The sequence below is a fragment of the Protopterus annectens genome, chromosome 9.part0 (assembly GCF_019279795.1).
Source record: "Protopterus annectens isolate FY-2018-M chromosome 9.part0, PAN1.0, whole genome shotgun sequence".
Lineage (NCBI taxonomy): Eukaryota > Metazoa > Chordata > Ceratodontiformes > Protopteridae > Protopterus > Protopterus annectens.
The window spans coordinates 228,374,263-228,388,735 of NC_056743.1; the positions used below are offsets into that span (position 1 = coordinate 228,374,263).

The following is a 14,473-nucleotide window of genomic DNA, read 5'->3' on the forward strand; positions in this document are numbered from 1 at the left end:
AAGTATCTTTTTAAGAGTCCTAGGACCCAGAAACTGTTAGCCAGGGGCCTAAGGGTGTTAAGGCTTCTGTTGTCAAGAATCCGGTTCCTGCAGATAAAGAGGCCAGGGCCTTGGATAGATGGGGAAAGAAAGTTTATACTTCTTCCACTCTAGCCATGAGAGCTTTGAATTGCCAGTTTCACATGTTGAAATATCAAAATTATCTCCTTTCTCAGTTGAAATCTAAGGTTGATGCTCTGGCGGAAGGTATTGACTGTAAAGAGTTACAAGATTTAGTGCATGTTTCTGAACAGGTGGGTAAGCATTCTTTGCAATGTGGTTTTGATGCTGTACAGGCCTCGTCTAGGGTGGCTGCCACTGGGTCAGTTCTTCGCAGGCATGCCTGGCTGAGGGATCAAAATTTATCTGACCATGTTAAAACTAGGATTTTGGATGCCCCTTTGCAACCTGATGTCCTGTTTGGTTCTCCTGTTGAGGCAGTTTTAAAGAAAATGGAAGACAAGGCTAAGTCTATGCAGACTGTTAAAGATTTTTTGCAGGTTCAGCCTCCAAAGTTTAGTAGAAATTGGCCTACTAAAGGGTGGGCGTATCCTTCTTATGATTCCCAGTCTAGGGGTAGATCTAGGCGTGGCAGGGGCAGAGGTCAGGGCTCTTTCAGGCCTAGAACAGGAGTTCTCCTGCACAGTCTGCAAGTGAGGGCAGGGGTCAGTCCTTTCGTAACGGACCCAATGACCTACCTTTTCAGCTGCCAGAACCTTCTCGCCTGGCAGCACCTTTGGGAGGAAGGTTGGCACTTTTCAAAGAAAATTGGAGTTTGATTACCCAAGACAAATGGGTACTGGATATCATACATCACGGTTACAGGTTTTATTTCCATACCTTGCCTCCTTTCAAAGGCATGCCAGACATTCCTCCTCAACAAAGAATAGAGGCTCACAAGCAAATTTCACTGTTGCTCCAAATAGGGGCCATACAGCGGTTCCTATGCCAGAAAGGGGCCTAGGATTTTATTCTCGCCTGTTCCTAGTCCCAAAGAAGGGAACACGTGGAGACCAATTTTGGATTTATCTATCCTCAATACTTATCTGGACATTCCCAAGTTCAAAATGTTGACGTTGCAGCAGCTTTTACCTCTGCTGGGCAAAGATCATTGGATGGTAACTTTGGATCTCAAGGAGGCTTACCTTCATGTTCCTATCAGACTAAATTGCAGGAAGTATCTGCGTTTTCGAGCTGGGACTTCTCACTATCAGTTCTCTGCATTGCCCTTTGGCTTATCTACTGCGCCCAGAGTGTTCACGAAAGTTCTGGCTCCAGTGATAGCTTTCTTCAGGCTAAAAGGAATGCAGATCTATCCTTATTTGGACGACTGCCTGATTCTGGCTCAAGGAAGGGGAGAGCTTCTTCATCATTTGGAATATGTGATAGCAGTGCTAAGATGCCTGGGGTATTCTGTGAACGAAATAAAGTCCAATCTAGTACCCTCTCAAGACATGTGCTTTCTGGGTGTGAGACTGAATACAGCATCCCAGATGGCCTTTTTAACCCCGGACAAACAAAATAATCTATCCCTTTACTTCCTTCAGCTATCTCATCAGTCTGGGCTGACTGCAAGGACAGTCCTTCAAGCCTTAGGGTTCATGGCATCTTGTATTCTGGTGCTTCCCAATGCCAAACTGCATATGAGGAAGCTACAATGGTATCTCAAAAATGTATGGACGCAGCACTGCCAGGATCTGGACACTGTCATTCAAATAATACCTTGCATTCAAAAGGAATTTTTGTGGTGGGCTCAGGAATGTCACCTAAACAAGGGACTCTCTGTGACCCGGCCAGAGGCGAGTCAGATTTTAACAACAGATGCCTCAGACATAGCTTGGGGAGCTCATCTAAATGGAAAGTGGATACAAGACAAGTGGCCTGCCAGACTACAACATCTGCATATCAACATGAAGGAGATGTTAGCAGTCCAGTTTGCATTAATAGCTTTCAAGGATTTCCTTCTTCCAGGGCAGGTGTTGATTCTAACAGACAACACAACTGTCATGTGGTACATCAACAAGCAAGGGGGAACACATTCTTCTCCTCTATGCAGGCAAGCAATGATTTTGTGGGAGACTGCTCTCAGTTTACAACTAAATCTTCAGGCAAGGTTTCTGCCGGGAGCACAGAACTCCTTAGCAGACGTGTTAAGCAGACAAATCATGGATCCCCACGGTGGAAACTGGATCTTCATGTATTTCAGAAATTGACAGTGTCCTGGGGAACTCCAGACATAGATCTGTTCGCTTCTCCACTAAACCACCAGCTGCCAAAGTTTTGCACAAAGTGGTTTCATCCCACAGCTTGGAAAGTGGATGCTCTTTCTTTCAGTTGGAAAAATCTTCATGTGTATGCCTTTCCACCTCTGCCTCTCCTCCCAAAGGTACTTCTGCAGGTCAGACAGGACAAGCCAAGGATGATTTTGATAGCTCCAGATTGGCCTCGACAGCACTGGTACCCACTACTGAGAAGTCTAGTACGGAAGCCTCCATGGCCTTTGCCTTTGATTCCACATCTGTTGTCCCAGGAGGACAGTCATTTGCTCAATGTCAAACTTCACTCTCTTCACCTAACAGCATGGCATATTCTGTTTTAAACCATAAAGGGTCTCAACTTCCACAACAAGTTTTGAATGTGATTTTGGAAGCCAGAAGGCCTAGTACAAGGAAAGTATCAGATAAATGGAAGAGATTTTTATTTTGGAGTGCAGCTAAGGATTTGGATGTTTCTGAGCCTGATTTGAGTGTGGCTCTTCAATATCTTACTGAGTTATTGGACAAAGGTTTGTCCTTCTCTTCTATTAAGATTCATGCTGCAGCAATTTCAGCTCACTACGATTGTGACCCACCTTTGTTTTCTCATCCTTTATTCAAGCAATTTCTTAGAGGGGCAAAGAATATAAGACCCCCACGAAGAGCTCCTACTCCTGCTTGGGATCTCAATTTTGTGTTGGAGAAACTCACTCTACAACCTTTTGAGCCTGCAGCTACTGCTGAGTTGAAATATTTGTCATGGAAAACTGCTTTTTTGTTGGCCATTACCTCTGCGAGAAGGGTTTCTGAATTGCAGGCCCTTATGGCAGTTGAGCCTTTCTTAATTTTCCACAAGGATAGGGTATCTTTACGTACTAATCTTTCCTTTATGCCTAAAGTGGTTTCTAGTGTGGCTTTAAACCAAACTATTCATTTGCCTACTTTTTATGCAAATCCCCAAACCAAAGGGAAAAGATTTTGCACACTTTAGATGTACACAGGCAGTTGCGATATTATTTGGACAGAACTAAAGGGTTCAGACAATCTCAGCAGTTATTAGTTTCTTTTGCTTTGTGCTCTCAGGGCAAGCCCGTGTCAAAACAAACTATTTCTAAGTGGATTGGATTTTGCATTGCTTTCTGTTATTCCCATCATGGCAAAGAGATTCCAGCTGGGATTAGACCTCATTCCACTAGGGCTACTGCCACTTCTACAGCTTTTTGAGGGGTGGCTACTAAGGATATTTTGGAGGCAGCCACTTGGAGTTCAGTGCATACCTTCTCTAGGCATTACCACCTTCCATTGTACTCTAAATCCAGGGCTGGTTTTGCCACTGCTGTGTTGCAGGGCATTTTGGCAGCTCCTGCTTCATTATAATTTAGCCATCCTCCCTTACCTCTGCTTTGGGATTCTACCCAAGTGTTAGGACTGCAGCAATGTGGGATGAAGAACATAGTACAGTTTTGTACCTACCATAAATGTAGATGTTCAAGATCCACATTGCTGCAGTCCACCTCCCTCCTTCCCTCTGCTGTTTGAGGTGGTTGTGTGGGTTGGGTTATCCATCTGAGTATGTTGCATTTTGTATATATTGTATATATTATACATATTTTTGGTGTTAGGCTAGTTGGTTGTTTAGTTGTGGTCTTTGGGTTTTGACCTTTCTTTTTAGGGTCTTCTGACATCTGGGGCAAGAAAAGACTGAGGATATGGCGTGGGTCATGCGCATTTGTACCCTGGCGTTCTGATGTCAGTCAAATGCGCCTTGACCGCGATCAAGCTCTCTGATATTCGGGCCGAGGGACAGCGGACTACCCAAGTGTTAGGACTGCAGCAATGTGGATCTTCGAACATCTACATTTATGGTAGGTACAAAACTGTACTTTTGTTTGGCTCCCCTGCACAACAAGTGTTAAAGAAGGTGGAAGAAAAAGCAAATTCTGTCCAAACAGTCAAGGATTTCTTACAGGTCCAGCCTCCGAGGTTTAGTAGAAATTGGCCTTCGAAGAATTGGTCCTTTCCAGACACCACCAGAGCACAGAGAGGCAGAAATAGGCGCCCAAGAGGCAGAGGTCAATCCAGAGGTGCCTACAGGGGACGTCAGTGGCAGCCTAACAACCAGAGAAGTACTGCCACAGATCCAGCTACTACCACTTCCACAGGACAGTCACAGTGACTTGGCTCTGATACCAGGGAACCAGGGAACAACTAGAAGCACCCTTAGGCGGAAAACTAGCCTTATTTTCAGTAAACTGGCATTACATTACAGGAGACAAATGGATTTTACAGACACTAGACAAAGGTTACAGGTTTCACTTCCATACTCTACCAAGGAAGAGAGGAATGCCAAACCTACCACCAAACCAAAAATCAAACGCTCTAGAACAGATCGACCACTTACTAAGGATGAGAGCTATAGAAAAGGTATCGTCTATGGAACAAGGACAAGGATTTTATTCCAGACTTTTCCTGGTACCAAGAAAGGAAAACCAATGGAGACCTATTCTCGACCTGTCCGCTCTGAACACATATCTCATTGTTCCAAAATTCAAAATGCTGACCCTACAGCAACTTCTTTCCATGCTGGGCAAGGAGTCTTGGCTGGTGACTCTGGATCTCAAGGAGGCATACCTGCACGTCCCTATACGACCAGATTGCAGAAGATACCTCAGATTTCTTGCAGGATCAGAGCATTATCAATTCTCAGCATTGCCTTTTGGTTTATCTACTGCGCCCAGAGTATTCACGAAATGCCTGGCATCAGTAATTGCTCATTGCAGGCTTCAGGGAATTCAAATTTATCCATACCTGGATGACTGCCTGATACAAGCGGACAACAAAAACAAATTAACAAAAGATTTGGGAAAGGTTATTCACTTATTGCAAGCCCTGGGATACACAGTCAACATAAAAAAGTCAAGGCTGGTACCATCCCAAAGGATAACATTCTTGGGTGCAGAACTGGACACATCAAATCAAATGGCATTCCTCACAGCAGAAAAGCAAAAGCAACTACCACTCTATTTCATGGCATTAACAACGCAGAACCAGCTTACAGCAAGGAAAGTTCTGCAAGCCCTGGGTTACATGGCATCCTGCATAATATTGATTCCACATGCCAGACTACGTATGAGGAAGTTGCAATGGTACCTAAGGAATTTATGGTCTCAGCACAAGCACAGCCTAGAAACCCAAATTCCAATAATTCCATGCCTGAAGCAAGAATTCCTGTGGTGGGCTCAGGCCTGTCAATTGAACAAAGGACTGCCTTTCCACAGCCCTCACCCAAGCCAGACTATCACCACGGACGCCTCAGACCTCGGTTGGGGGGCACACATGGTGGACAAGTGTATACAAGGCCTATGGAAACAAGACCAGCTGAACCTACACATAAATCAAAAAGAAATGCTGGCAATGAAACAGGCAATTCAGTCATTCAGACAGTTTCTTAAACAAGGTCATTTGCTGATAAGGACGGACAACACCACAGTTATGTGGTATATCAACAAACAGGGAGGCACACATTCATATCCTCTATGCCGGATGGCAATGGACCTGTGGAATGTGGCCCTGAACCTCAACATTCAGCTCCAGGCCATATTTGTACCAGGAAAAGAAAATATACTAGCAGACACCTTAAGCAGAACCACCACGGATGCCCACGAATGGAAGCTGCATCCAGACATCTTCAAATCCATTACAAAGAAATGGGGACCACCAGAAATAGACCTGTTCGCATCCCTACACAACCACCAATTGGGAAAATTCTGCACAAGGACATACCACCCACTTGCTTGGAAGGTGGACTCCCTATCCTTCAGTTGGGAAAACCTGACAGCATATGCATTCCCACCTCTTCCTTTGATGCATAAAGTGCTACTGAAGATCAAAGATCATCACCCAAGGATCATCCTGATAGCTCCAGACTGGCCGAGGCAGCATTGGTACCCGCTACTGAGGAGTATGTCTCGCATGGCCTCTACCTCTAGTTCCTTTACTGCTAACACAGAACAACTTCAAGATCCTGCATCCAAACTTGAAAACACTGCAGCTAGCTGCTTGGAACCTTACATAAAACAGAATAACCCAGATTTATCTCAGAGGGTTAAAGACATTATCCTGGAGGCTCGCAGACCCTCCACAAGGAAAACTTATTCAGCAAAATGGAAAAGATTCCTCATTTGGAGTGCAGCAAAAGGAGAAAATGTATCATTGGCAAACATAGCTAACATCCTGGAATATTTAGCAGAACTTTTCCACAATGGCCTGTCTTACTCCTCCATTAAGATTCATGCATCAGCAATTTCAGCAGAATACAACATGGATCCTCCGGTCTTCTCTCATCCTCTACTCAGGCAGTTTCTAAGAGGAATTAAAAATGTAAAGCCTCCAAGGAAGCCACCTTTTGCCTACATGGGACCTGAACTTTGTGCTAGAAAAGTTAACACTTTTGAACCAGCAGCAACAGCAGAATTACAGTTCTTATCTTGGAAAACTGCTTTCCTGCTTGCAATCACTTCAGCAAGAAGGGTTTCTGAATTACAGGCATTAATGGCAGTACAGCCCTTCCTTATCTTCCATCAGGATAGAGTGTCCTTGAGAACTAACCCTACTTTTATGCCAAAGGTGGTCTCCAGGGTATCATTGAACCAAGCAATCCACCTACCAACATTCTTCCCCAACCCACAGAACAGGGGGGAAAGACTACTGCATACCTTGGATGTGCACAGGCAATTGCGCTACTACCTGGACAGAACCAAGAACAATACAAAAAGTGACCAGCTTCTGGTAGCATATGCAACAGGAATGGAAGGGAAAGCAATTTCAAAACAGACAATCTCAAAATGGATAGGAAATTGCATTAGATTTTGTTACTCTTTCCATGGAAAGACAACTCCAGAAAACATCAGACCTCACTCCACAAGGGCTACAGCCACTACTACAGCTTTCTTACGAGTGGCTACCAAAGACATTTTAGAGGCTGCTACTTGGAGCTCCGTGCATACATTTGCCAAGCATTATAATCTACCTTTATACTCCAGATCCCGAGCAGGTTTTGCCACTGCTGTTTTGCAAGGGATCTTAACTACACCATAATCTTCTTAGTGCCTCCTCCCCCAGTTTGGCTATGGTATTCTACCCATATGTTAGGACTGCAGATGCATCCTTGAAGGACATAGTACAGTTTTGTACCTACCATAAATGTAGATGTCCGAGGTATGCATCTGCAGTCAGGATTACCCACCTTCCCTCTGTGGTACTCCTAGGTATTTGCCCATCTTGTAGCTAGCTGGGGGAATCTATTATGGTGTATTTGTTTGTATATATGTATATACATGTTTATTTTTATTTGCTCTCTACTGTTTGGAATCATTTGCATTTATCCAAATTTAGCCTTCCTAGAGGGCACCTGGCATCTGGGGCAAGAAACACTGAGGAAAATGGCGTCGGCTGATGCCTTTATACCCAATTGACAGCAGCTATGACGTCGGGTGAAGTGCGACATCAGCCTAGGCCAGACCCAGACTTTGGAATCCGGCCGACCGAAGGGCTGCCTGAGGCAGGACAACCCATATGTTAGGACTGCAGATGCATACCTCTCGGACATCTACATTTATGGTAGGTACAAAACTGTACTTTCACCTTCCTCGAGCCTCTTCTCCTGGACGATCCTTGGATCCTGGACCCAGTTCCAGATCTATTGACCCACATGTCAGGTTCACTACACCCCTCTCTCCACACCCTCAAATTGACAGCTTGGCTGCTCCAGTTCCATCTGTAGTCAGTCTTCATGATGTTTCGTCATCAGTGTCCCATATTCATTTATCCTCACATAAACCATCAACCAGAAGGCTGTATGTCAGTAAATGGAAAAGGTTCTCTATTTGGGCATAGAAAATGAAAGTGGACCCTTACACCACTCCCATTCCTGTGATTCTGGAATTCCTTTCTGAGCTTTTTCAGCAGGGATCTGCAGCAGCTACCATCCAAGTACAATTGGCGGCTATGTCACATTTTTATTTGGGATCCCCAAATGTCATCCTTATGTTTCATAAGTTATGCAAAACTTTCTTGAGAGGCGCCACTTTACTGAGACTGCCATTACAGGAACCTGTGGCTTCGTGGAACTTAAATTTTGTGTTGTCCAAACTAACATCCCCTCCCTTTGAACCATCTCATTCAGCTTCCTTAAATATTTTGTCTTGGAAGACTGTGTTTTTAGTAGCTATTACATCAGCCAGACGTGTTTCTGAGCTACATGCCCTGTCTATTAAGCCACCTTATTTAGTCTTTCATAAAGACAGGGTTTCTTTACGTACCAATCCTTCGTTTGTTCCCAAAGTTTGTTCTTCTGCCACATTGAACCAGTCCATCGAGCTTCCAGTTTTCTTTCCCAATCGTACCGATGCAGCTGAATATCATTTCCACCAGTTGGATGTTCACAGACAGCTACGTTTTTATTTGCAACGGACCAAAGAATTTCGAAAGTCAGACCAGTTGTTTGTTTCCTTTTCTGATTCCAGATTGGGCTTAACCATTTTCTAAGGTGACATTGTCTAACTGGATTTCGAGTTGCATAGCTTTCATCTACAGTTCGGAGGGCAGATCTTTACCCCACAGGATCAAGGCATACTCTACCAGGTCTCTGTCTACCTCTGCAGCCTTTCAAGCCAGGGTCCCACTTGATCATATCTGTGCAGCAGCTATGTGGGCTACCCCTCACATCTTCATTACTTATAAGTTGGATTTGGCTTCTAGGGGTAGAGCATCCTTTGGCTCCACGGTGCTCAGGAGTATCTTCCAATGAGCCACCCAAGAATAAGGCGCTAGGGACGCTGTCCCATATGTAAAAATGAAGGTGAGATTGGACTACCTAACATAAAGAAGTTATGTACTCACCGTAACGTTCCATGTTGGTAGTCCATCTCACCCTTCATTTTTACCAACCCGCCCTCCTTACCTGATCCTGGAAGATCTGGAGGTAATACTGTAAATTTCTTGGTTGGCAACCCTTTAGTATTGGTTTGTTGGTTAGGGGTTTCTTTCTTTTTCTAGTGAGCAGCGAACAAGATCTAGGGATTGCACTGGTGGACCATGGGATACCTGCTTAGCCACGAGCCAACCAGAAGTCTTCGAGCTTGAAAATCGGCCGAGTCGGAGCCGAGTATCGGCTCCAAACCCATATGTAAAAATGAAGGGTGAGATGGACTACCAACATGGAACGTTATGGTGAGTACATAACTTCTTTTTTTGTCGTGCTAAAGGTAGTATGAGCATGTTCTCTGAGGCAGTCCAGCTACAGGTCTTTCCCAAGCCACATATTAACAGAGAGAATCTTTCACTTCTTTGATATAGATAGGTGACTAAAGTATTACCTAGACAAGATGGAAAAATCCAGCAAACCCTTATAGATGTAGTTAAAGGCGCACTCCATTTGTGGTTTCCACATTAACAGATTTAGGTATGTCAGCTCAGGACATCTTTGAACCAGCATCTTGGTCTTCTTTCTCCCTTACCTTTTCCAAACATAGCAGACTGGATGTTCAGTCCAAGAATAGGGCAGGATTTTGAACAATAATCCTTTAGGGTTTCCTAGAATGCTTGTAAATCTTCTTGTTGGTCTGGAATTCCACTACAGCAGTGTGCTGCATATGAAGAATGTGGTACACTTCGTGTGAGAAAGTTGCCATTAAAGTAAATGCTCGAGTAGAATTACTGTTAAAGTACTAGCTGCAACCTACCAACTCCTGCAGGAGGTGCAAAGAGTAATCCTTGAGAGAAGAACTAAAGTGGGGGAGAGGGAAAAGAATCCGGGGGGAACTTTCTCTCCCCACTTGGTCTGCATAATCTACTTTGTGAATGGGCTAAAGTACTACAGCTGGGACTCTTCCCAAGTTGGACTGGGGCTTGGTGTGATAACCCTCAGTCTTAACTTGCACTGAAGAGGAGCTCTCAAATTAGTGAGTGTTGTTCCTTCACCAGGCTTATCCACTGTATTTTACTAGCTAAAAAAAGAATATGATACAGGCCAACTGCATCTCTTATCCAAGACACTGGCATGCATCATTGCATTGGGGAGGAGTCTGTCTGGACCAAGATGTCAACAGACCTCTTGAAGCTGACCCAGATGGACAGACAGCTATCTGCAGTTAATTCCCATTGGTCTGTAATTCTACTGAAGGAGTGCACCTTTTACTTAAACATCTACTGTTATACAGATGGTCGAGAAACACACCATCTGTAAGTCTCAGCTGTTTTGTGAGAGAAAATTTTGCACTTGTAAAACGGAGATGAGTCAGCTTGCTGTCATTTTTCATGGTATAGGCAACTCCTAAAAATAGGTAATTAAAATATTATTTCCAATAATTTCATATATAATGCATTATACCTGGCAGATTGTGCATTATTGTGGGATTGTGCATTATTGTGGGATATACCCGTGCCTAACTTACAGATTTAGTTTGTCAGGCTTCTGTTATTAAGCCAGCCATGAGAATGTAACACTGTGATATACATGCGTGCTTTTGAAATTCTGAATACTGTATTTGTGATCCTCAGGATTAAATAATTGCAGTCTGAAATGTGATGCAATATATTAAATCTGAGGTGGTGGTGCATTGGAGAATTCCGTTTTCTGTGAGATACAGTGATCCTGTTAGTAATTGGCAATGATGAAGAAGGCATGGCACCTGATTTTGGGAGGTTCGAGGGTGATTGCCACCCCCCCCCTAGAAAAAAATATTTTCATGGTATAACAGCAAGTTCTAAAATTTGCTGTTACTTTGTTCTCTCTTTTTTTTTCTGTCTTTAACTGTTAGTTGTTTTGTTCTTGCTTTGTATTTTTCTGAGAGCAAGACCTTGATTATTACATTAATGGTGCAGAACTGAGCAATTGAATGTTGGGTATTACTGATGTGACTCTAAATGAATTATGTATGGTGTGAGCATTTTATTGCGGGAAGCAGGTAGTAGAGCTAGTTGGGTTTCATTACAATTGAGACCGCTAGATGTGGCATGTATTGTCAAAGCTTCCCAGTACACAGATAGGACTTCGTATATATTTAAGTTCTCTGCTCAATGTTACCACTGTTTCATTTTCTTTGTCATCGCCTGTTTATAGACTGCAGATTTATCACTGCTGTGAACTGTGACCTTGTGTAATAACTGCTCATTTATTTTTCTTTCCAGTATTTGTCTCATCAGTTGTCATGTTGTATTATTTTTAAACATTATGTAAAACATGATACAACTTCATTATGAATTTCAGTAATTTTTAGGCACTGAAGCTTTTATTTTCAGAGCTTAATTCAAAGTGGATTGTGCCATGTGGATATTTCCTTTTAACAAATGCATTATCTTGACATTAGAATCTTTTCATTTAACATGTACAAATAATATGAACAGGTTATATACCCCTCCAGTGTATTGTAGAACAGGGTCGGGAGGTTAAGTGACCATATACAGTGAAAGATTTTTTTCAGTTCTGCACTGTTGTGGTTCTGCATTGGAGAAGCCTCTTCGTCAAGCATCATGTGAGCATTGGAAAATTGTCTTAAGTCTGTGATGACAGTAAGTTTTAAAACTGATACATTTGCTGTGGAGAACTTGTCCATCTCACCGTTTTTTCACTTGCCCAGGAAAGTTGAGCTCAGTCAAATGCAAGTCACTTTATTTTGCATTGCCCTTCCTGTTGTAGCTCTGTTAAATTATATTAAAATGCTTATCTTTAAAATGTGTCTCCACTTTAAGCATGCATATAGTTTATAATACTTCTCATTTTTCTGTTCAACCACTATACCATGTGCCATTTGCCTTTGTATTATGACCTTGCTACTTTTTCATTACATTTAGCAGGTGGGGAATGGGTAAGCACTTTGTGTTAGGTGTTGTATGACTCGATTGTGTACTTGTAACTGTAAACATATTCAGTTTATTATTTATTTTATTTTACATTTGTTTACCAGGAAAGTCTGACAGGACACGGGTCCTTTTTCAGCAGAGCCCCAGGGAGAAAAGCTCCACATACAACAAAAATTAATTAAGAGCATTTTACGTACATTGACAGAATATTTAAGAACTGTTACATACACTGACAGTTTTTATTGATTGATCCATCTGAGTTATTACTTAATGTGTTTTAAACTCCTTTAATGTGTTTGACTAGCTTTGTTTTTGATAATTTCCTTTGGTCATTTTTAGAGCATTTTCTTCTTCTTTTGAAAGTTGTCACTATGTCTAAAAGAAATGTTTTTGAAATGTTTTCTTCTTAGGATATGGGACCGCACATATTCCAGACATGCCCCTCAGCTAACTATTTTGATTGTAAAGCAATGTCCATCGGAGCTCGTTCACAGTCTGCACGTACCTACCTGGAAAGACGTATGGCAGAATTTGCCGACTGTAAATATATTACTTTATTTTAATGTGCTTATAACAGTTTTGCTAATTCGTCCAACACATTCCTTATTAAATTTAAGTCTAAGGATCCAAATCTTTATTTCTGTGCCAGAGAGTAGTTGTTAGTCTTTTATATTACCTTGCTTTCACAGGTTTTCTAATGGCATGTTTTGATTTCCTTAGGCAATTTGAATGAACTTGTTAAGCATGGTCTCCGTGCCTTAAGAGAGACACTTCCAGCAGAGCAAGATCTTACCACTAAGGTTTGACTTTATTATGCATACTTTTTTTTACCAAGTTTCAGCAGAGTAATGTGAAGTAGTGAGACGGAGAAGAGTTGTGAGACAGTGCCTGTGCTCCTCTTGCTGTTTCTTTCTGTCAATGGTTTGCCCTTTACTGTCTTACCCTACTTTCATGTTATCTGGCCTTTGCTTAACTTCTTCCAATCTGGCCTTTGCTCAACTTCTTCCAATCTGATTATCTCACTGTAGACAGGTGATTAGTGGGTGGGAAATTAAGGTATTATGTATAGCTCTGCAGTGCAAGAGCCTTCTGTTGTATTCCTCCTGTAATGATCAGTAATTTCAGTAGCAAAATAAGGACTGTTACATAATCTTCTGAATTGCACTCTGACACAATAAATGCAAATAATGCCAACATGTACATATTTTGTGAATGCCGAACAGATACTATGAAATATTATATGGAAAAAATAGCAAGTCTGCAGTACTTACTGTTGCTCTGTCTCAGTGATTGGTTCTCACCTGGGATGTGTTTTCAGTCTCTTTTTTTTTTTTTTTTTTCTGACTTGTAGTCACTTGGCATTTTGAGAGACGACATTTCAGTAGGGAGCCATTTAGGAGACATTCCTGGTTGAGGACTTGGACCATACTAGAGCATGTAAAAGCAGAGCTCTTTGATTCTCCGCTGGAAGCATTCCATTTCTTTGGACTCTTATCAAAGAATGTGCTTAAGGAACTGTAAGAAAACTGCTTACAGCAGCTAAAGATAGTTTTCATTCCCCAACTCCAAGATGTCAGAGATTGCTCAACATTGGCTTAACTGTTCTACCGTCTTGTAGGAAAAGGCTAAACCACAAAAGTCAAAGAGAGGGTGCTCAGAAAAAAGTGGCAGGCTAACTAGAGGGGAAAGCTTGGTGGACCTTAGAGCCAAGACATTAACAGTAAGCAGTTGTAACTCTGTGGAGCTTACACTTCTACCCCAAAAGCTCCAACCTCTCCTCCTCTGTCCACCCCCCTCTATACTTCTGTACTCACTCTCTTTCTCTCACAGATAGAGTGTAGGCAGGCATTCTTTGAAGCAATGGGAGGCCATCATACAGGGCAGGTGGGTCTAGCAGATAGTAAAGCAGTGTTACAGGTTGCCCTTAAAAAAAAGATTTCTAGGCATGCCACTTCTCAAAGATCAGCATCTTGTGCCACCACAGATAGCTCTCTCTGATATCAGACTTTCTATCGAGAAGATCCTAGAAAAAGAATAGAGGGTGTATTCCTGATTTTTCTGTTACCAAGAAAAGAAGGAAATTGGAGGCCCATGTTGGATCACTCCAGATTGAGCAAGTTCCTTAAAGTACCCAAGCTCAAATTACTCTCTCTGCAGAGCCTTCTTACCTTGTTTCTTCCTTGGGCCTACATGGTGACCTTGAATCTAAAGGGCACCTGTCCGCACATCCCTGTAACTAAGGTGGGCAAAACAGTTCCTCAGATTCAAAGCATGAAGGGGGTTCCTCATTACCAGTTTATCTCCTTGGCCTTTGGCTC

At 42.6% G+C, this 14,473-nt stretch overlaps 1 protein-coding gene across 4 annotated transcripts in view; it reads left to right on the forward strand.

Moving 5' to 3' along the window:
- Positions 1 to 14,473, forward strand: part of PSMA1 (proteasome 20S subunit alpha 1) — a 416,885-nt gene that overhangs the window by 217,463 nt on the left and 184,949 nt on the right. For all 4 annotated transcript variants that reach the window (XM_044082794.1, XM_044082790.1, XM_044082793.1 and 1 more), the window contains exons 7-8: positions 12,566 to 12,695; positions 12,876 to 12,955. In XM_044082794.1, the coding sequence (XP_043938729.1) occupies positions 12,566 to 12,695; positions 12,876 to 12,955 (210 nt within the window). The remainder of the gene's footprint in view (positions 1 to 12,565; positions 12,696 to 12,875; positions 12,956 to 14,473) is intronic.